The 20,463-nt window shown below is 43.4% G+C and overlaps 1 protein-coding gene across 1 annotated transcript in view; it reads left to right on the forward strand.

The window, feature by feature from the left end:
* CEMIP (cell migration inducing hyaluronidase 1) overlaps positions 1–17,864 on the forward strand; it is a 57,358-nt gene extending 39,494 nt beyond the window's left edge. The window contains exons 18-29 of the mRNA XM_027887004.1: positions 1,789–1,920; positions 3,798–3,833; positions 3,925–4,080; positions 5,547–5,727; positions 7,425–7,640; positions 8,608–8,819; positions 9,283–9,468; positions 10,145–10,349; positions 11,176–11,262; positions 11,586–11,743; positions 14,699–14,799; positions 15,935–17,864. Of these exons, the coding sequence (XP_027742805.1) occupies positions 1,789–1,920; positions 3,798–3,833; positions 3,925–4,080; positions 5,547–5,727; positions 7,425–7,640; positions 8,608–8,819; positions 9,283–9,468; positions 10,145–10,349; positions 11,176–11,262; positions 11,586–11,743; positions 14,699–14,799; positions 15,935–16,062 (1,798 nt within the window). The 3' untranslated portion in view covers positions 16,063–17,864. The remainder of the gene's footprint in view (positions 1–1,788; positions 1,921–3,797; positions 3,834–3,924; positions 4,081–5,546; positions 5,728–7,424; positions 7,641–8,607; positions 8,820–9,282; positions 9,469–10,144; positions 10,350–11,175; positions 11,263–11,585; positions 11,744–14,698; positions 14,800–15,934) is intronic.
* The last annotated feature ends 2,599 nt before the right edge of the window (positions 17,865–20,463 follow it).

Here is a 20,463-nt window from a genome sequence, read left to right on the forward strand (position 1 = left end):
GACAACTTTATCCTTTTCTCCTTTCCATCTCTGGGGTGTGGGTTACCCAGACTACTGTCGTCATGCACTGGGCAAGCACTGCAGGGGTGGGATCAGTCCCCCTCCCCGGGGGAGCCCAGCCAGGAGCTCAGATATCAGTTATCCTGTGATCCACATCACCCCAGTGCCCTGGCTAGCAGCTGATGCTAAAAGATGTTCAAAAGTGAATGTTATTTACATTATTTTAATGCTCAGTTAATTGAAAGAATTAATTCAATTGTAAAAGGAGCTGCTAAAAAATAACTTATGAAGAGCAGCCTGCTCTTGGGATGCTGCTTTCCCATACAGCTGAACACGTGCCTTGGGACACTGCCTGCTGCCACAGGCACAGTAAGTGATTACAAAAGGCAAATTCTCCCTTGCCATACAGGGGCAGGAATGACCCCTGGAAGCCAAACAAGTCATAATACAGTCATGGTTATGCTTGGGGATTACCCACTGGCATAGGCTACAGCTCAGATTATTCCTTTTTCCACTTTTCATGTGTCCAGACTGAACAACTGAATAAGTGATTATAGCTGGGCTGGCTGGAGCAAACTGTGAGCAAGGCTGGACAGTTACAGATTTGGAGAGATTATTCTACATTCAGTTACAACATTAAATATCTGAGTCAAATTCTGTACCCTGTAGTGTTCCTCTGGTTATCACAGATGTGAATGAAATTGGAATCCATCTCAAAATATCTGTATTTAACAGTGTCTGGAGAATTCACAAGGGCTGATACTAAATCTCTCCCTGAAAGCAAATTCACAGTGATGAAGCTGCCAAAGCAATATTCATTTACTGGAATCCTATCAGCCTGATGCTCACTTTTAGATTGATATGATGGCTTATTAAGCAAAGCAAAGTGCTATTGAATATCTGTTAGCAATTTGACAGCTTGGCCTCGCTATCCATTGGTGAGGAATGAATTTTAATCTCTGGACCATCCATTGTTGGCACTGAGTTGGATACTCATCTGTCAGGTTTTCTAAGCTGTGTAGTGTGATGGAAGATGCTCCTTCAACAGTAAAAAGGAGAGCTGTGCCTCAGGACTGGATAAATGACAGCTGGGCTCAGCATCACTGTAGAGAGGAAGACCCTTGTTCAGACCCAGTTTGCCCAAGTGGTGACAGACAGGGAGCAACTGAGGGCACGTGTCGCCGCAGTTTCCACTTCTGTCTGCTTTTTTTGCTACATCAGGCCAATATTTCATCATACAGAGACCTTCAGAGTTAATAAATCTTGTACGTGTGTCCTGTGTAGTGGGAATAGTGAAGGACATGCTCTCAGCCCCTCTCTGAGATGTTTTAATTCCTTTCCACAGCAAGAAAAACTTGGCAGTGGTACTCAAGGCCACAGTATAGCCAAAGTTAGGAGATAAGAATGCTCAAAAGGGAAAACAAAAGGATATTTATCTAAATAACAGGAATATGCTAAAGCATAACAGTAAAGGATTAAAAAAAAAAAAAAACAACCTCAGACTTTTGGGAGCAATAATAAACTTTCCGTGCTTTCAGCAATATATCAGCAATACAACACTGGAAAGGTGAAAGGAAACTTGGAGTGGGTCTTGACAACTGCCTTGCCTGGACCTTCCTTCCCTTGGCAGCTGGGTCTGGCCATCGCTGCTTGACTAGGCACGCTACGTGGATGGACTGTTGTCCCAAAGCTGTTCCTGAGTTATCACAAACCAGATGTTTAGCAGGGCCATGCAGCGAGCAGGACTACCTTCCCTCACCAGCCTTTCTCCTCTCCTTCTGGTTGCAGGTACAGCCCACACAAGGATGCTGATCCTTTGAAGCCCAGGGAACCTGCGATAATCGAGCGCTTTATTGCCTACAAGAATCAGGATCACGGGGCCTGGCTGCGAGGTGGAGATGTGTGGCTGGACAACTGCCAGTGAGTTTTGCCTTATTTCAACTCTTAAGAGTTCAGCCTGGTGTTTATGGCGAGCATAGCTGTGGTTCAGACTATTTATAGTGCTTTGCACCTTTCAGATGGCCAAGATTGAAATAAAGATGAAATGTTAAGTTAATGTTAAACCACAGACATTGTTTTATACAAACAAAACCTGCTCTGTCTGAGCTGAAGATCCCTTAGATTGTTTCTCTGTGTGATGCTGACCAGAACTCACACAGGGTCACGATACACACACGCAGACACACAGGTGCAAATAACTAAAAATAAGACCTATTTTTTTGTTACATGAAAAATGAGGTGCTTTGAAAAGAAAACAGTAAAATGCACCACCTTCCGTGGCTCAGCCTGGTCACAGATCAGTTTTATGTGGTTCACTGTTATGCTGAATCAGCAGGTACTGCCGAAGCAGACCTGGCATCAGAGCAGCAAGGGAGAGAGAGACTGGGCAAGTGTCTGTTGTGCTCTTTGAAGGCCATTTCCTGCACTGGTCAGAGCAGATATTTGTTTTGCACTTGAAAACAGATGATCTGCTGTAGTTTCTTTTGCTGAGCCAGGCTCCTGATATCAATCTCAATGAAGAAAGAGGAGAAAAAGGAAAAAAAACCCTTTGCGAGGCATACTGTGATAACCGTGGTGGGAATAGCTGATATCTGGTGTCCAATTCTTGGCCAGAGCTGCCTTACCTTTGAGTGACCCAAAAGCAACCAGTCATCTTGGAGAGAGTGGGGCTGTAGCAGAACACTCAGAAATGTCATGTTGAGCAATACAGTTTGTGTTTCTGATGACCTACGAGTATCCAGCCCACTCCATGGACAGCAGGAGTTGTCCTCACAGGTCCCACTCAGGTCACTGGGACATTCACATTGCTTATGGAGGAAAAGCAGCGTATGGAGGGTGCTAAAAGACCAAGTGCTTTGTGAGCTTCCAGCAGCAAATCTCTGACTGTGTGCGAATTGGAGGAAGCAGCCATCAAACTGTAATTGTCTTTATATCCACAGTCATTTCCATTTCCATTGCCACAGAAAGACTTATGTATCACATTAACAACTCAAACGTCCATGTGGCACGCAGGAAAGCGAGGAGGGGATAGGATGGGAAGGGCTGCCACCTACAGACGGCAGTACGGCGCTGGGCTCTGCTCTCGAGTTAATGCCTAGATCTGTGACAGGCCGGTGTGAAGACACCATCAAGACTGATTCACTCTATCAATTCATTGTGGCCTTTCTATAGTAAGGAGTAATGGACCAGCAGCTGTGATTTATCTTATCTAAAAGCTTGAAATTTCAGCAAAATAGAGAGATTTCTAGTTTTTGGTTTTACTGTTAATAAGGAAGCTCTGATCTCTGTTTTCCTGTTGATGAAGGAGAAGCCAAGCTTCTCTCTTTTTATCACAGTTCCCCTTGCAAAGCTCTGTCATGGAAGCAGTGAGTGATACATGAAGACAGAGGAGCACAGAGGTGTGCATAAGGCAAAGCACTTCTAAATAATAAATGCTAGTTGGATTGGAAGTTAAGCTTTATTTTTTTATCTAACAGAGAAAAGAGTGTGGTCATTAGACAAAGGGATAAAGCTTTATCAGACAAGTAAACTATGCCTAGTAATCACTGTCTGAAGCTCATCTTGGAGCAGTCAGGTGCATGTCTGCTGCTTCATGTGATCTGCATATACTACAAGATGTGCCAAAAGATATCTTCCAAAACTGGAACGGGAACAAGCCTGGAAAAACCTAAGCTCCCCCTAAGCACTGTATAGTAATTAATCCCTGCTGTCCTCCACCTCAGTGGTTTGCTTGTTATAGTGATGATAAACCAAAGCAAACCTTGATCTCTTCTGAAGCATCTCTGTCCTCTTTGCAGGTTTGCTGACAATGGCATTGGGCTGACCTTGGCGAGGTAAGTGTGGCTCAGGCTGTGTGGCAGCCTGGGGCACAGGGGGTGGGGCTGGGTGTGAGCAGCCCTTTCACCTCCAGCCCTTCCCTCTTAGTGGTGGGACCTTCCCTCATGATGATGGCTCAAAGCAAGAGATCAAGAACAGCCTGTTTGTTGGTGAGAGTGGAAACCTGGGCACTGAGACAATGGACAATGAGATCTGGGGACCTGGAGGTCTGGATCACAGAGGAAGGACCCTGCCCATTGGCCAGTAAGTTGAGCTCACCACATCAAAGCACTCACTGTTCCTGCTCCCAGCACAAACTTCAGCCCAGTGTGGTTTCTTCAGTGCTGTTCAGTTTAATAAGCACTGCACAGAAAGGATTTGATTTCATGTCTCCCGATCCCAGAGTCCTCATTGTGCAGCTGCTGCTGGCAGGTACATCCTTGCAGGCTGCCAAGACAGCATCAAGCTCCTCTTCCTTCCCCCTCCCCTTTGGAAGTGGAGTTGAGAGGACAGCAACACGACTGAGTGCTAGCAGGGCATTTCTGTACATGTGGTCAGCAGTGGCTGAGCGATGTGAGAGTCTCCACCTGGGGCAGCAGCCAGGAGGGCTCGTAGGAGCCCAAATGTGGTCATGGATGTCCTCAGCACTGCTGTTACTGTTGCTGCTGCAAAGTAATTCGATGCCTTTGTTAAATAGTTTTGAGATGGGCAGCGAACTTTGTGTGTGGCCTCTTGTTTTGCTGTGATTCCTACAAATATAGTTATCCTAACAGTAGCCTCACAATGAACAAACAGCTCAGCTGTTACAGGCCTCAACTTCGCTGCCAGTAGCAATACAGAAGGCTTACTGTTAACTCTAGCAATAATGAAAACCCAATCTGCTATGACTCTCCCAATATCCTTTATGCATATATATGTGGGCATATCTCATTTGGGTGTTTATGTGCAGAAAGTCAGAGAGACAGAACAAATGCACTGGAGCAGGCAAGTCTTCTCTAGGGGAAACCATTCGTATGAGGAAGGGATCAAATTTATTTGTCCCCAGCGAAATTTGAAACATCTTATCTTAGCCTCTCAAAGAGCTTGAGCAACTCATTCACTTAATCTGTGTGAAAAATGATGTCTTCTTTACCTTGCAGATGATATCAGAACAGGCTGTTAAAGATTCTTTAATCTGTCCCTTCACCTCTTCTCAGCCCTGCAGATTGTAGGACCTATCCTTGTTTTCAAATCCTTTTTTTTTTTAATTGCAGTTGATTTACAATGTTCCTCTCCAAGTTCCTTTGAAAGATGTGGTGGGAATTCTTTTAGCCCAGCCATTACTCAGCCCAAGGAGTCTGCATAGCTCTGCTGAGTTTCAGGTTTCACTGCTGCAGAACTCATTTCTGATGGCAAACACGAATTTATTCATCTTTAGGTCAATGCTTTGGCATTGGTATAAATTCATTCCCTGGAGGAGCGCAGACTAAATAAAGATGATCTGTTCAACACGAAGGAACTTGAGCTGAACTTGCAGGGATAAGAGGACTTCACACACCTAAAAAGGTCCCTAAAAAGGAGGGAAATCCCTTCTCTTCCAAAATTGAACTCGAGAGTCATCCTGTGGGCTGTGAAAAAACGAAAGCAGCTGAGAAACAAGTGCTGGGGGACTGTTCATGTCTAGAATACAGCTCATCTTTACGCTAATGTGTCATGACCAGGTCTCTCTGCCTCCTCCAAATGTATTTTAGGGATTTTCCCATTCGAGGGATTCAGTTCTACGACGGACCCATCAACGTCCAGAACTGCACGTTCCGCAAGTTCGCGGCCCTGGATGGTCGGCACACGAGCGCCTTGGCCTTCCGGCTCAACAACGCCTGGCAGAGCTGCCCCAACAACAACGTCACCGACATCCACTTCGAAGATGTGCCTGTGAGTTGTTCTTCTCAGAAAGGCCTCGTTGGCTTGGGCAATGGGGTTGTGGAGGCAAAAAGGAGAAAACATGAGATCGTCGAGGGGTTGCCGATTGTCTTTGCCAGAAGTTTAACGATGAGGGCGGCAACTTAGAGAAAGAAAATTGGATGGGTACAATAACAAGAAAATCCAATTCTCTATCAGGTTTGCAGCAAATCAGAAGCAGGCATCAGCTCCAAAAATCCGCCCAGACTAGTGACACTGAAGTGAAAATAATTTCTATTTCTGTTTGTCTCAGAAACTGAAAAAGGCAGAAGAATCTGCTCCTTTATTTTCCACAGCAGTATAATATTAAAGCAACAACAGAAGGAAGTCTGTTTTGTGAAAAGTCTAACTGACCTAGGAGCAGAAAATACTGATTTTGGGGAACAGCCAGTGAAACTGAGCTGCTGCAGGGTAATTCCATGGACTCCAGTCCTGCAGACATAAGTGAGAGCAGAGCCCAGATAAAAAGGGTTTGCCAAACTTTGAATTACAGTATGAACTTCTGGGTGCTGGTCTGAACCTGTCCTGGAGTCTATGCTTTTGAGTTATTTTTATAGTGGCCTGCACAAATACGTTCTAACTGGTTTGCTGAGGTTCACCTCTAGCAGCTGTTAAATTCAACTGCCAAACATTGCAAACAAATAAATAAATAAAGTGGTTGGACTGAAATTATTTGGGTTGCCTAATTTTCAAAAAATTAGCAGACTCACTCAGAGGTCAGGAAAAGTGCTGACTAGTGCCAAATGTGATGGGAAAGGCAAAATTTCCCTAAAAGTGTTGGCCAGTCACGCTCTCACATTGCATGGGGCAGACTGGTGACATGATATTTATTTATGCTGGATAAAAATATCAGTCAGAAGTTGCCTCAGCAGCCATTTCCCAGGGGAGGTTGCTGACTATTCCCCGCAACAGTATGACTTTATGTGGCTTTGGAACCTTATAACTGTATTTTCAAACAATGAGTGAAGTGGCTGTAGTAAAATTGCCTCATCTCCTGAACCTTCCTCCAGAATTGTAAAACAAATTTCCCACCACTGAGGCTAAAATTCAGGTTGTTTTAGCCTTTCCCCCATGGTCAGCAGGGAAATGTGTGTCTGCTGTGCCTGACAGACCAAACACACCTTTTAACTGTGTGATCCAGCTCTATGCTGACTTCAGGCTTAACGAAGAGGGAGTGTGCAGGCAGAGCCAACACTAATGTGGCTGCACCAAATGGCAGTGATGTTCCTGCCTTTTATGAGACCAGCTCAGCTGAAAATGATTTTGGTGCTTCCATCTTTGGATTGTTGGTTTCAGAAGCGCACAGTTCTATTACCACATAAGTTTTATTACCACATCAGCAACAGGTTGATGATCTCAGAGGACCTGCATTCTTCACCTGAGTCATGGGGCCTCAGAACCATTGAATGTCAAGACTACAATGTCACAAGCTGAGCAGCCAAAATCTGTGGCCACTTAAAGAATGGTCATGTTAGTGCATATAGATTTCTTCAAGCTGATGTTGACCCACAAACCCAAAGCTACTTCTTGTCCAAACTACTTTCCAATGCCAAATAAAGTCAGAAAGTGGGTAAATTGAGGCATTGTAGTGACCCTAGGCATCCTTTACTTTGTATTCTAAGTGATGAATTTCTTTCTGGAGATGTAAATGTGTTTCACTGTTTTGTTAGATTACCTCAAGAGTCTTCTTTGGAGAACCTGGCCCCTGGTTCAATGATCTGGATATGGATGGTGATAAAACATCAGTTTTTCATGACGTAGATGGTTCTGTGTCAGAATATCCAGGCTCATACCTGATCAAAGAAGATAACTGGTTAATCAAGCACCCTGACTGCATCGACGTGCCCGACTGGAGAGGTTCCATCTGCAGTGGACACTTTGCACAGGTAAAGCTGCTTACTTTGCAGTATCATTATCATTCTATTTTATTTTAAATTTCTTGGTGCTGTAAGACTTGACCTTTAGAAATGTCCTTTCTTCAGGGTGCTCAGTGTGTATTTACCAGCATGTCTGCACAGGTGGTTTTGAACATGAGGAATACTGTGGCACATTTTCTAATACTTTGGCCTTGGCTGCTGGCAGCTCCAACAACTTCTGCCTGAAGTCTCCTGAGAGCTCCATGGGCATTAAAATATTAATATTCATAAATCCATGGGCTGTTGGCTAGTTATTTTTGCTTGATTTATGGAGGGAAGTGTTGCCCACGGTGTTATGGGAAATGTGCTGAGCAGTTGAAATTAGACTTCAGCTCTCATGTTCTTTCATCCTGTGTGTGACCACCAAACCATTCTTCCCACCACAGGAGCTCTGAGTGCTGCTGCCATGAGAGTCCTCACTTTCCTCTGCTGAGAGTGCCTGGTTTTGTCTTGGGTGTTGCAACTGTTGTTTTTTTTCAGTGTAATGCCACTACAGCCAATTTCTAACCACTGAGCTGGGTTTCATGCTTCTGAAATCCAGACAGAAGGATCCTTGTTCAGCAGAAATCAGATGTCTGAGTTAGATACTGCCCTGCTGCTGAGTGCTGCCATTAACACTGTGGAACACCTCAGCCTTGCTGCAATCTGTCTGAAGCCTTCTCTGGCACGTGCCCTTGAACTCCGTGGATGAGGAAATGAGCCTTTTTTTTTTTTTTCCTTTTTCTTTTTCTTTTTTTTTCCTTTTTTTTTTTCTTTTCCCCCTGATAACTGTTTTGTTGAAAAGGAAGCCTAAGAAATTGATCATAAGTGAAAGGCATGCAGGTCTCTTCCGCGGTCACAGGGCTCACACCACCTCACATCTATTGAGTACCTGGGCCTTTAATGTTTTACTGTAGTTCATTAAATCCTTTTAATTTTTATTTTTTTTTCCACCTAGATATACATCCAAGCCTACAAGCCAGCCAATCTGAAAATGAAAATAATAAAAAATGACTACCACAATCACCCACTCTACTTGGAAGGGGCTTTAAGCAAAAGCACTCATTACCAGCAGTATCAGCCAGTTATAACTCTGAGGAAAGGCTATACCATCCACTGGGACAAGACAGCCCCTGAAGAGCTGGCCATATGGCTCATCAACTTCAACAAGTGAGTGATCCAAATTCCAGCATTCCAGCCCAATAATGTAAACTGCACATTTTTAATGGGTGAGGTCATCACCTCATGAGCTCTTCCAGAACGAACATGCTTGTTCCAGGAAGTCCATTCAGTTCACCGTCTTTTCATCAGACATCTCAGATTCCTGTTTCCTCCCCTGGGAAGCCCTACGAGATAACATGGTTCGTTTTTGGAAGTTTAGAGCTAATTCATTCCTGGTGTGTGGAAGTCACAGGTGTAGAAGTCAGGAGCAGATCTGACCTACGTTGCTTAACTAACCCATGGTTGTTATGTCTAATTTACGTTGCATTGATTCATCCCAAACCATGAAACTTTTAACTGTCCGGGAAAAAATTAACTTACATTTTTCATGGTGGATTATTTAGTTTGGCTTCTAGCACGTCCAGTAAAATAATAGTTGACTTGTTACAACATGGGTCTTTGCTATTTTTAGGAACGACTGGATCCAAGTAGGGTTTTGCTATCCTAAAGGGACGACATTTTCCATTCTCTCAGACATCCACAACCGTCTCTTGAAGAAAACATACAAAACTGGAACCTTCTACAGAACCTCTCAAATGGAGAAACTGGAGCACAGATACCCTACCAAAGGATACTACTACTGGGATGAGCACACTGGGTAAGGAAGTAGACCTTGCTGATTTGGACACTGCTTTGGGAATGCTGCTGGAATCGTGAGCCATTTGGCTGATGCCACCAGTGAGGGTCACAACGAAACCAGGAGGGTTTTCTGAGAATGTTTAATTTTCCTGGGGCTTCCATGTCAGCCAGTCATTCACAGCCTCTGCTGCACTGCAAGTTACTCTGGGAAATGCTTTGCCAAGTGAATACAAATTAGAAAAACAAAACAAAACAAAAGATAAAGTGCAGACTGAAGACACATGCAACCCTTGTTTTGAACTATTTGTAAACACTGTGACAGGGGTGCACAGGAACTGAGTGTAAAGTCTGTTATTTTCTTTTAAAGGATTAAAATAATAGGAAAGAAAGAAAGACCTAAATTACAAAGCATATATTCCTACATATGTCTATCATTATGGAATAGAGTTCAAAGGGAGATTAGGTGCCATCTTCATTCTCCGTTTGAAGTTACCTGAGCTCCCTAAACTGTTTCTGAGACTTGTGTCCCCTTTTATTTGCATGTGGTATGTTGGGTACTATAAAACACAGTGTCAAGGGTTTCAATGCACATTATTGCAAAGCACAAGAAGAAGTCCATCAAAACTGGGAGTTGTTTGGTTTTTTTTTCACAAGAATTTGAAGGATGCTGTTTGCTTTTTTTCTCCTGCCTGCAGGCTGCTGTTTCTGAAACTCAAAGCTCAAAATGAGAAGGAGAAATTTGCTTTCTGCTCTGTAAAGGGCTGTGAACGAATAAGGATCAAAGCTGTGATCCCAGAGACAGCTGGTGTCAGTGACTGTGAAGCCATGGCCTATCCCAAGTACATCGAGACACCGGTAGTGGAGGTGCCAATGCCGAAGAAGCTCTCCAGTGCACAACTGGTAAAGCAGTTGATTTCTTACCACAGAATCATCGCTCATGTCAGTCTGTAGTTCTGACACATATTGTGCCCACAGACATAGAAAAGCTTTGTACCAGGTTCAGAATATCCTGTGCCTGATTCTCTGAAATGGTTCAGGCATATGAAATAATAGGAAACAGACTCTGGCACATGCAGAGAGCACAGGTCCTCAAAGGACAGAGCCACACAAGACTTGGGTTGAAGTTGGATGCTTGGTCTTTTGGGGCTCTGACGTGATCTGCTGTGCTTAAAAGCACAGGGTGAAAAGTGATGAGCTGGAAGACAGGTTAGTCCATGGAATGTGGCTCTGGAGAGACAGCAGGTTCCTTGCCTGGCCTTCAGTTCCTCCAGGCTGTAAGAACAACAGTGTCAGAGAGGGGACTGCATAGCTGAGTGTCTCATTCATATAATGCACAACACTGTCTCCTGTATCCAGTCTGGTTCTGGGGGAGGGAGGCGGGTTATTTATCTGTTATTTGGTTTTTTTCACTCATCGCCCTTGAAACAGGAATGCACAGCAAAGCCTCAAAGAATTATTTGTCAGTTCTGTAAAGTGAGAATCACTCTGCCATTTGGTGAAACAATTTAAATGGTGACAGAATGGGCAGGCAGGTTACCACTGTGCCCAGTTTCATCAGCAATGTAATTTGGCAAGTCAGTGCTTATTATGTAGCTTTCCTGTTGATTGAATTTCAAGGTTTAAAATGTTTTTGGAAAATGCAGCATTCAGGTAATGGGCACTTTCACTAGAAAAACTCTTTTCTCTTCTTGTTTGTCTTTTTTTTTTAATTTTTTTTTTCGTACAGAAAACCAAGGACCACCTAACAGAAGTGAAAATAGAAACTTATAAGAAACAGTATTTCCACCTAAGGGATGACTTTGCATACATTGAGGTGAGCAAATCTTCTCAATGAATTTAATGAGATGAATTTTTAAGATACTTGCTTCATCTTTATGGAAAACTTGCTTACAAAGTCACCATGTGATTCAGGCCACTTCTGCTTTATATTTTGAAAAAACAAAGAAAAAAGGCTGTAACTTTCCCTACTACTAAAAAAATGCAGGGCAGCTTGACCTCAGAGACCTGGAATTCTGCCCTTTGATAGAAACGTCAGTCTCAGGTCTGTCATGACTCAGGTCTGTCAGTGCTTCTTACAGGTAATTGTTTGCAATTGTGTTACCATAATAGATCAAGAGTACTTTTCCCCCTGCACAGGTTGACGGTGTCAGGTTTTTCCTCACCGATGAGGGTATCCAACTGGTTGTGATTGATGGACATCATGGAAAAGTTGTTGATCGAGTAACATTCAAAAACTCCATTCTACAAGGAATCCCAGCACAGATAGAAAATTATGTCAACAACATCAAAGATCAGTGAGTAAATAATCTGGCGTCACTAAGGTGCAATGTGCAATAATGGTGTATAACACTCATCTTTTTCCTGGATTTTATCACCCAACATGGGCCAGACAGCCAGCAATGTGTTTTTGTGCCTGATGACTCCGTGTGGGGTGTGCAGGCAGCAGCAGGATGCAGACTCTGTGATTTAGGGACTGATTGAGCCCCAGATAAACTGCAGAGCTGCATGTGATTAATAAACTGCAGAGCTACATTTATGTTGTGGGTTACAGACAAACTGCAGACTTAAATTCACAAAGCACTGGTCAGTACACATGTGCACAGTTTGCATTTTTCTGCTTCCTGCATGTTCTCTCAAATAGCAGAAAATCCACTAATACAATACATTCCTCTTTGCAAATTTACCTGCCTAGGCCTAAGGGCTGGATGCTTTTATATTTTAAGTATGAGCAGCCAGAAATGCAGAGTTTTGCAAATAGGTGGTAAGTAGCCAACACATGTTCTTGCATCCTGGAGAACACCAGCTTCATCTGCTGGAAAGAGAACTGGGACAACATCAGAAACCTGTTAACCAAAGGGGTTATTCCCATATTAGCTTGTGGAGTGCTCTTGGGAAGTGAATTCGATTTCATTGTATTAAATCTGCTTGGATTTGAAATCTGATATGTAACACTTAATATAAATATGAGTGCTTTGTTGAGGAATCATCTGAAATAGTTGTGGGCAGATTGACAAGATACTGTTCTGGCACTTACTCTAGAGACTTGGGGGAAGTTTCAGCAGAGTGCCATGCAGGTGGAATCAGATGTGTTTCCATTGTCTTAATTCTGGAGGCTGCAAAAGTCACATCTAGTAGTTACTTCAGAGAAGCATGTTAGCTGCTCACTTTTCTTTCATAAAAAAAAATAGAATTTTCTCTTTTCAGACAGGCCATCATCCTGCTTTACAAAAAAATCCAATCTCAATCCAGCTGCATCCAGCTCTTGGATTCTTTCTTACTTTGGAAGACTGAATTGTATTAGACTTTAGGGGTATTTAAGTCTTTATGAGCCTCATTGTCTTCTCAAGACCAGATTGGTGTTGGAATAGAATTAGGATTAGGTTTAGAATTAGGATTAGGACCAGAAGTTGAGGGGTCAGCATCTCCTAAGTCTCACTCAGCTATGCATTTGCAAGAATTGAACCCCAAAATCATTTTCCTTTCACAAAAGTTTTCCCAGCCCAACTCCTGCAGGCCTTCCCAATTTGGTGAGGCACAGGCTGTGCCCATGGAACCTCTCCCATGCCTCAGGTGGATGTCAGTGTTTGTTGCTCAGATTGAGCTGTGGGAACTGTGCAGGCAATGATGCAGGGGCAGCCCCTGGTCACCTCTCCCTGCTGTGGTGCAGGGCAGGGGCTGCACAGGGAGATGCTCCCGAGGAGATTGCTAAAACAACTTCCACATTCATGGATTTAGGGGTGTGAGAAGAGGTGTTCCTAGCCAGGATAAGCCCTTCCATTCATCTAAGCAACTCTCTGCAGGCCAATTGCCTTTTTTTTTTTTTTTTCTGATGAATTTCCCAGGGATAAGAAAACAAAACATCTGGTGCATTTACTTTAAACTTATGTAGCAGGAAATGCTTAATAAAAAGTAATGATTTTAGGGAATAGAAGGAAGAAAAAAGAGGTGATTTAGCATTCGCAAAGTCATCAAAACCAGCCTGCGAGCTCAATCCAGCCTTGTAAGCACTGGAGCATTTTAACACCTCACATTTATTCTAGAAAAAGTCCTGATGACTCTTAACTCTTGCTTCTCGTGCTCCTCTGCTACCACCCATTGCTATTTTCCCTGAACAGTTCCAATTCCAGCTGAGGTGTTAAGATAAAACTGCTGCCCTCAGGAGCTCAGGGCTTGAGCTCCACAGGAACTGCTGTCTAATTAATTTTAGTGACTTGTGTCCACAATAATGCCATAAAACAGACCCAGCACAGCTCTCATTCTGCAAGACCGCAAATGCCACTTGAGTCAGGGAAGTTTCACTCATGGAAACCCCGCAAGGTGAAATGAAATAATTTCATCTAAGCAAGTGTTTGTTCAATTCATGTCATGCAGCTTTAATCAGGAGGTGAACAAAGACAACATCCCAGCCCCACAGAACGTAATAGCAAAACTTCCATGGAACTTTGCTGGATGGAGAGACCTCTTCCTCAGTCATCTTTGAGATGACCATTGGAGATGTCTGTGGGTCTTACAGGGTACAATGAGCTTAACTTCACCAAGTGTCCTGTGCTTTTCCCCAGAAAAGTCTCCACTATATGATATTTCTTCATGTTTAATTTGGGTTTTTATTCTATCTATCTAGAATTAGGCCTAACCAGTTATCAAATTTTACCCAAGCAACTACAGATTTGCTTTAGCTCAGCACACTTACCTCATATCTTTTGTTTATCACTTGGCATTTGTGGAGGACCCGAAGAATTTTGAGGTGAAATAGAGCACATGCAAGTAAGTCGATAGCGATAGTAATAATAATAATAATAATAATGCACTTTTTAAGCAGAAGTGCACTGAAAGGAAAAGCATCAGGCCAACAAAAGTCTCAGAGAAGTGAATTTCTTCTGGTTTAATCTGCTAATGGAAGGACAAGAAATTACTTGAGACTTACTAAGAGCATCCCAGGGAGAGCACATGTCTTTCTGAGCAAAGCAGGACTGAACTACAGGTTGGAAACATTGAAACCATCCTAGAAAACAGTGTGGCTTTTTAAAAAAAGTGACTTCTGTCTGCTTTCTAATGGGTTTTGCCTGACTGGAAAAGTAATATATGACGAAACTGTTGGAAAGCACTGATAAAAGCCATTAAAGCAGAAGCCACTGTACTTTGTGGGTGTCTGAGTCACACAGGCAGGAGTCACCAGTGCTCAGGGCAAACAAGCAAAGAATGTGTGTTCTGACTCTTCATCAGTTTATACATGTCTGTGTTCCCTTCAGCTCCATAGTGCTGGTGACATCTAAAGGAAGATTCATTTCAAGAGGACCGTGGACTAAAGTACTGGAGAAACTTGGAGCAGAAGAGGGGGTTAGGTTAAAAGGTACCTTCTCTTTAAAAACTCGGTTCTAACCCCTTTTGATCTATTTCCCTCCCAGGGTTCCAGCAAAGGGACCTTTTCTCCACAACTTTGCCTTGCTCGTTTCTATCAGCATGTGCTCAAACATCCTGGGACCAGTAATTTATTTATTCTGCAAGGTTGTATCCACTGCAGCTTTGGATAACAGCACTCAGCTTAAAACTGTAGGTGGAAAAAGGACTCTGGCAGTTGTTCTTAAAAGTAAATAATTCAGGGGGTCTGCTTTTCCAGATTAAGTTCAAATTAAAAGACATTTTAACAATAGGAATATTGGACCTTTTTCCACACTGAGTGCCTGAAACCAGGATCTTTTACTTGTCTGAACTTATTTTTAGCTGGTTTTCTCTTAAAACAATTCCAGCTTTATGGCACAAAGCATAGTTTTCAGAGCATCACGTATTGCAGTAGAATATTGCTCTGTATGCACATTGCTCCAATCAGCTCTGTGAGCTTTTGGCATAGTTTCCTCTGATGTTGTGTGTATGTTGTACTCACTAATGTGGGTCTTGTCCTGAAATTCTTTCCTGTGAGGGTGGTGAGATCCTGGCACAGGTTGCCAGAGAGGCTGTGGATGCCCCATTCCTGGAAGTGTTCAAGGCCAGGTTGGATGGTACTTGGAGCAAGCTGGTCTAGTGGAAGGTGTCCCTGCCCATGGCAGGAGAGTTGAACTAAATGACCTTTAAGGTCACTTCCAACCCAAACAATTCTAGGATTCTACGATCATTCCCCTGCCCTCCCCAAGCAGGAAAGGGGTTTGAATATAAACACCATGCAAATAATGAGAACTTCATGAATATAAACACCATGCAAATAATGAGAACTTCAGCAGACAAGCTGCCTGCTACAGAGGTGTTGTTTTTTTTTTTTCTTCTCACTTTCTCCTCTGTTACTTAATGGAAGCATACAAAATGTAAATAAAATTTTAATTAAGCTAAATTAGGGAAATATTTTTTCAGTACCTGGTGTATGCGTGTTGCCAAATTTTGTGTGCACGAGGGTGCTCTTGTGAACCCATCCAGCCATGGGGCACAGCCGTGCACACAGGTGGTTTTCTGGCTCAGCCTTGATGCACTTCTGATATATTTGCTCTGATTTGCAGAAAAAATGGCTTTTGTCGGCTTCAAAGGCAGCTTCCGCCCTGTCTGGGTGAAGCTGGTCACTAACGAGGACTCAGCTAAAATCTACCAAGCACTGCCAATCCCTGTGGTGAAGAAAATGAAGTTGTGAGGACACCCTGCCGTGCCTCCTGGCTGCCAGCACTGCCCCATGGGACGGACTACTGACCGCTCACCGCAGGCGCCTCGCCAGCCTGCACACCAGGTGTAGCATTTTGTTGTTGTTGTTGCTGTTCAAAAAGAAATCTCACTGTAAGTAGCTAGAGTGGCCACATGTGACAGAAAAGCCTTCCTCTGTGACCAGCGTGTGTCCTGTGATGGCCAGGCCCTGCCCGGCTGGGCTCACCCACCGATACCGCGTCGACTCTCGTGTTACTAAGCAAGGTTTGACCTGTTTCTACCAGGTGCTGGTTTGATCAGCACCCCTGTGACAGACTAACTTACGTGCTGCCTCTCCCAGGGAGAGTTCTAGGTCTAAAGGCCATCGAGGATTGTTGCTTTTACCAGCCTCTCAGTTGTCCGAACACTTTTTATTTTCTGTAGTGCAACCAGCTGCTCACATACACGTGGAATGGCAGTTCAAAGGCTGGTTGGCAATCTAAGGCAGAAAGAGTGTATATCTGAATGATTACCTAGATGCTGGGAAATGTGACTGGTCAGTAGGCATTTATCCTGAAGCTTCTGTGAGGTTTGATCAAGCTCTTTGGGTTGTGTTTTGTACATGCAACCCAAGGCACATAGTTGGGGAAGAGATGAGAAAAGGAGCAGACAAAACATGCCAGTGGAGACTGATGAAACCACATATTTCTGCTAGAAGGAGAGCAATGTCAATTAGCCTTTCCCGTACAACCTTTCCCCTCTGTATAATAATGTTCAGGATCAGTCTGGAGGGTTTATTGTTGCCAGCTAAAGCCATCCCGTTCAGGGCTTCCAGTTTTTAGCTAGGAATACTGAGACTTACCTTATTCGGCATCAAGCAATGTCCTCACCTTTCCCAGGACATCAGAGGGAACAGGATCAGATTGCTCTGCTGTGTGTTGCTTTCTGATCCTGTGCTCAGTCTTAAGGATACTATTGCCTTAGTCCTCCTGGAAGAGTTACATGAGACCTGCATGAAAGGTGACAGAGGTCTTAACCAGGTAGCTGAGGAATTAAAGTGGGAATCCCCATGCACTAATTGGATGTCTCGTACCTCCCGGCCCCCTTCTTCAAACAATTTCTGCATAGTGAAGGCAGATTAGTGTGAATCAGGACTCTACAGGGGCATCTCTTGAAGTGGGAAAGTAAACACTACCTTGTAAAACACTGAAAGCACTTCTAGTGTTTAATAATATTTCTGTGTGTTGCTCAGAAATGCCATGAAGGCGTCACTGGAGGCTGTGGCTGTTCTGAGAAATCTGAGGGCAGGGTGGAAGTGTAAAAGACAGGATGATGAGCTTTTCAAAGCACACGAAATGAAAATTTTTGCCAATAATACTTGGGTTTGTTTTCCCATTTTGCCTGTCCCCATTGCCACATAAATTATTTTAGTTGCTGATGGCTACTTCATTTTGCTCTGTCTTAAGTAAAGTTTACGTAATTAAATTGCTTTTCCCCCACAGTATCCAAAATGCTACCTTGCAGCTAGACTGAAAAGCAAGGATTTTGTGTGTCATTCCAAAGGCTGGGCAGGTGCAGTACCCTATAAGCCTGATTTAGATCAGTCACTCTGAAAGTCAAAGCAACCGTGAACAAAATTTAGGTAGTCCTGTAAGTTACATTCCTGTCAAGCCTCTCCTGGGTTTTGAAACTGGAAATGTTCTTTTCAGTCTTATTATATAATTGTTTCACATTCATGGAATGTCATGTGTATTGTATTTGAAAAAAAAAAAAAAAAAAAGAAAAAGGAAGAGCCAAGTGTTCCCTCCCTGCTTCTCAACAAGAGTCTTTTAACGAATGTTCTTCAGGCATTTGTGCTGTTTCCAGAATGAATGGCCAACACTTGCAAAAGGCAAGTAAGGTGGGTCGGTTTTTTTCCCCAAATTCTTATGATGGTTTGGGAATTTAACAGACTATTCCACGAAAGAGTCAGTCTCACTGGTGGTTCAACCATGATCATCCAGACATTGTTTATTTGATGTTCTCAGATGGCCAAAACGGAACTATATCCATGAAGTCAAGGGAACAGACTAACAAGAATTCCCTTGAGTCCATCAGTCTGGGTTATCCAAACGTCTTCAGTGCCCTGGGCCAATGGCATTGATGCCATTGCACCAGTGTTGGTGGAACATACTTGCTTTCAAGAGATGGACCAAAGCAGGAGTATTTCTTCCATGAGCACTTAACAGATGGTGGGCAGGAAAAACGGGCTTGGAATGTGCCTGGAGTAGGATCTGGCTTTGTACGACCCCCAGGGCAGGGACTGCCCTCTGTGGTGCTTCACTGGCCACAACCATTTCCCCCCTCCTGCTCCCTGTAAGTGTATGCATGGCCAGGAGGGAGGATCACACCAGGTGGGTCTATCCCCTGACAGGTTTGTTCAGCTTCTATGAGCAGCCGCCTTTATGCTGAAGTGTAGCTTCTGATTTTACTGTTTTGGGAATTCTCAGGGTGAAATCATAAGACTTGGCTCTAGAAAAAAAAACCTTTTTTTTCTTTTCGAAAAATCTCCTCTTATTAAGAGAAGAAAACTTTTAAGTAGCTTGTTCTATCATGCAGAGCTTGTCACATGGGGCCTGTTTTGGAGCTCGGGTGGGTCTCACGCTGTGAATACGGAGTAGGGAATCACTGCAGTCTGTAATCCTGAGGGATAGCAGAGCATTGTGGCCGTGTACCGGGACAGCCATGCCAGTGAAATGCAAAGGGCTCCCGTTGACCTTCATGGGTGGAGTCAGTGTGTTGCTCTGAAGACAGAATGAAGCCTGATACCATCACCAGTCAGCAAGAGCTTTGTGCCATACGATTACTGTTTAATCTTTTGACTGTTCTAGAAACTGCACGTGCACATTCTGACTAGTGAATTACCTGACTGCTTGTTCCTTTTTCATCCTGTACAGTCCCTGCACAAACTGCAGTGACCCTCTTTTAATGTTTTATTACTGCAGATGTTTCCATGTTTGCCTACGCAGTTGCCATTGGTAGAGTGAGGGGGTTTTGATTGCATTTTGTTTGTTTGTCTCTTTGTTTGTTTGGATGTTTGGGGTTTTTTTGCCTCTGTTGGAATGCTTGTGTTACGTGTCGCCGAAACAGCTGGTCCTTTTTCGGAGTTAGATGTTTGTACATTTTCTTATAGACTTTCCAATGAAAAAAGATATATTTTCTATTAATTTATTACAATGGCACTAAGACAACTGAATTGCAGACATATGAAGCATTTTTACTGGAGTTGAGCATTGTCCAGGTTGTTAAGGAGGTCAGCAATATGTCTTTTCTGATAATCTGCTTTGCACTTGGAAGCTCTCTGTGTCCGCAGACCGTGGTAATGCATTGACTGTCGGGTTTATGATGACAAGAGCTCTTGGGACATTGGTTCCAACAGACTGTGGCTTACAAATGAAATAACATGTAGTTGTTTGGAGTACACAATTGTTTATCAAAATAAATATCGAGTGCAAATTTCTTATTTTATTTTTGTCTCCCTACTTATTTCAAAAGACAAAACCCAGGGGGCCAAACAATGCCCTATGTGCTATTGCTGGCTGGTCTGCAGAGACCTCAGCGCATTTCACTGCCTGCCCGGTTGCACTTGGAAGATCTGAGAGAGGAAGATGGAAAGGGAAGGAAATGGAAATAGGAAGGGGGATATTATAGTGGGCAGCTACTGGAAAGGCCTGTGTTTGGGGTAGGTTTTTTTAATTTGTTTTAATCTATTAGGAGATTAAAACAAAAATCTTATTCCCTTGTTCACAAAACTTATTTTTTCATCAAATAGGGTGGACATGGAGTGAATATATATATGGGCATAATATATAAAAAGTGTGTAATTTTTTTTTAGTGGGCAGCTATTAAGGCTTATGAGAATCTCACTGTCACATCAAGACCTTGCTTGTAAAATTTTCACCCTGAGATGGTGTCAGCTGGGTAAGCTCCACTATAAAACCTTTTGTAGGTCCAAAACAGGAATGGGAACTTTTTTTTATGGAGCAATCAGCACTTCTAACATCCAAACACATATATTTTTTTAACCCAGTATCAAAATAGTAGCTAGTGCATTAGAGGAGATGACAGGTCAGGAAACTGGGAATGCACCCTGCCGACTTGTGTCCAATTTGAATAACTTATATTATATTTATAATGTATTATTTATTCGCAATTGCCGGCGCAGCCGTTCCCTGTCCACGGGCGGCCTCTCGTGGCCGCGCTGGGCGCAGCTCCCGCTCCCGCCGTGCCCGGTGTGGCTCCATTCCCGGCTCTCCCAGCGCCTCCCTATCCCACACGACAGTGATATCCCAGCTGAGCGTCACACTCCTTGTCAGTTTCTTCTGGCCAACAAGCGGCTAACTGAGCTCTCAGAGCTTCTGCTGGCAGCTACAGG

The sequence above is a fragment of the Empidonax traillii genome, unplaced genomic scaffold, assembly GCF_003031625.1.
Source record: "Empidonax traillii isolate 1590-97213 ecotype Southwest subspecies unplaced genomic scaffold, ASM303162v1 scaffold201:size1909950, whole genome shotgun sequence".
Lineage (NCBI taxonomy): Eukaryota > Metazoa > Chordata > Aves > Passeriformes > Tyrannidae > Empidonax > Empidonax traillii.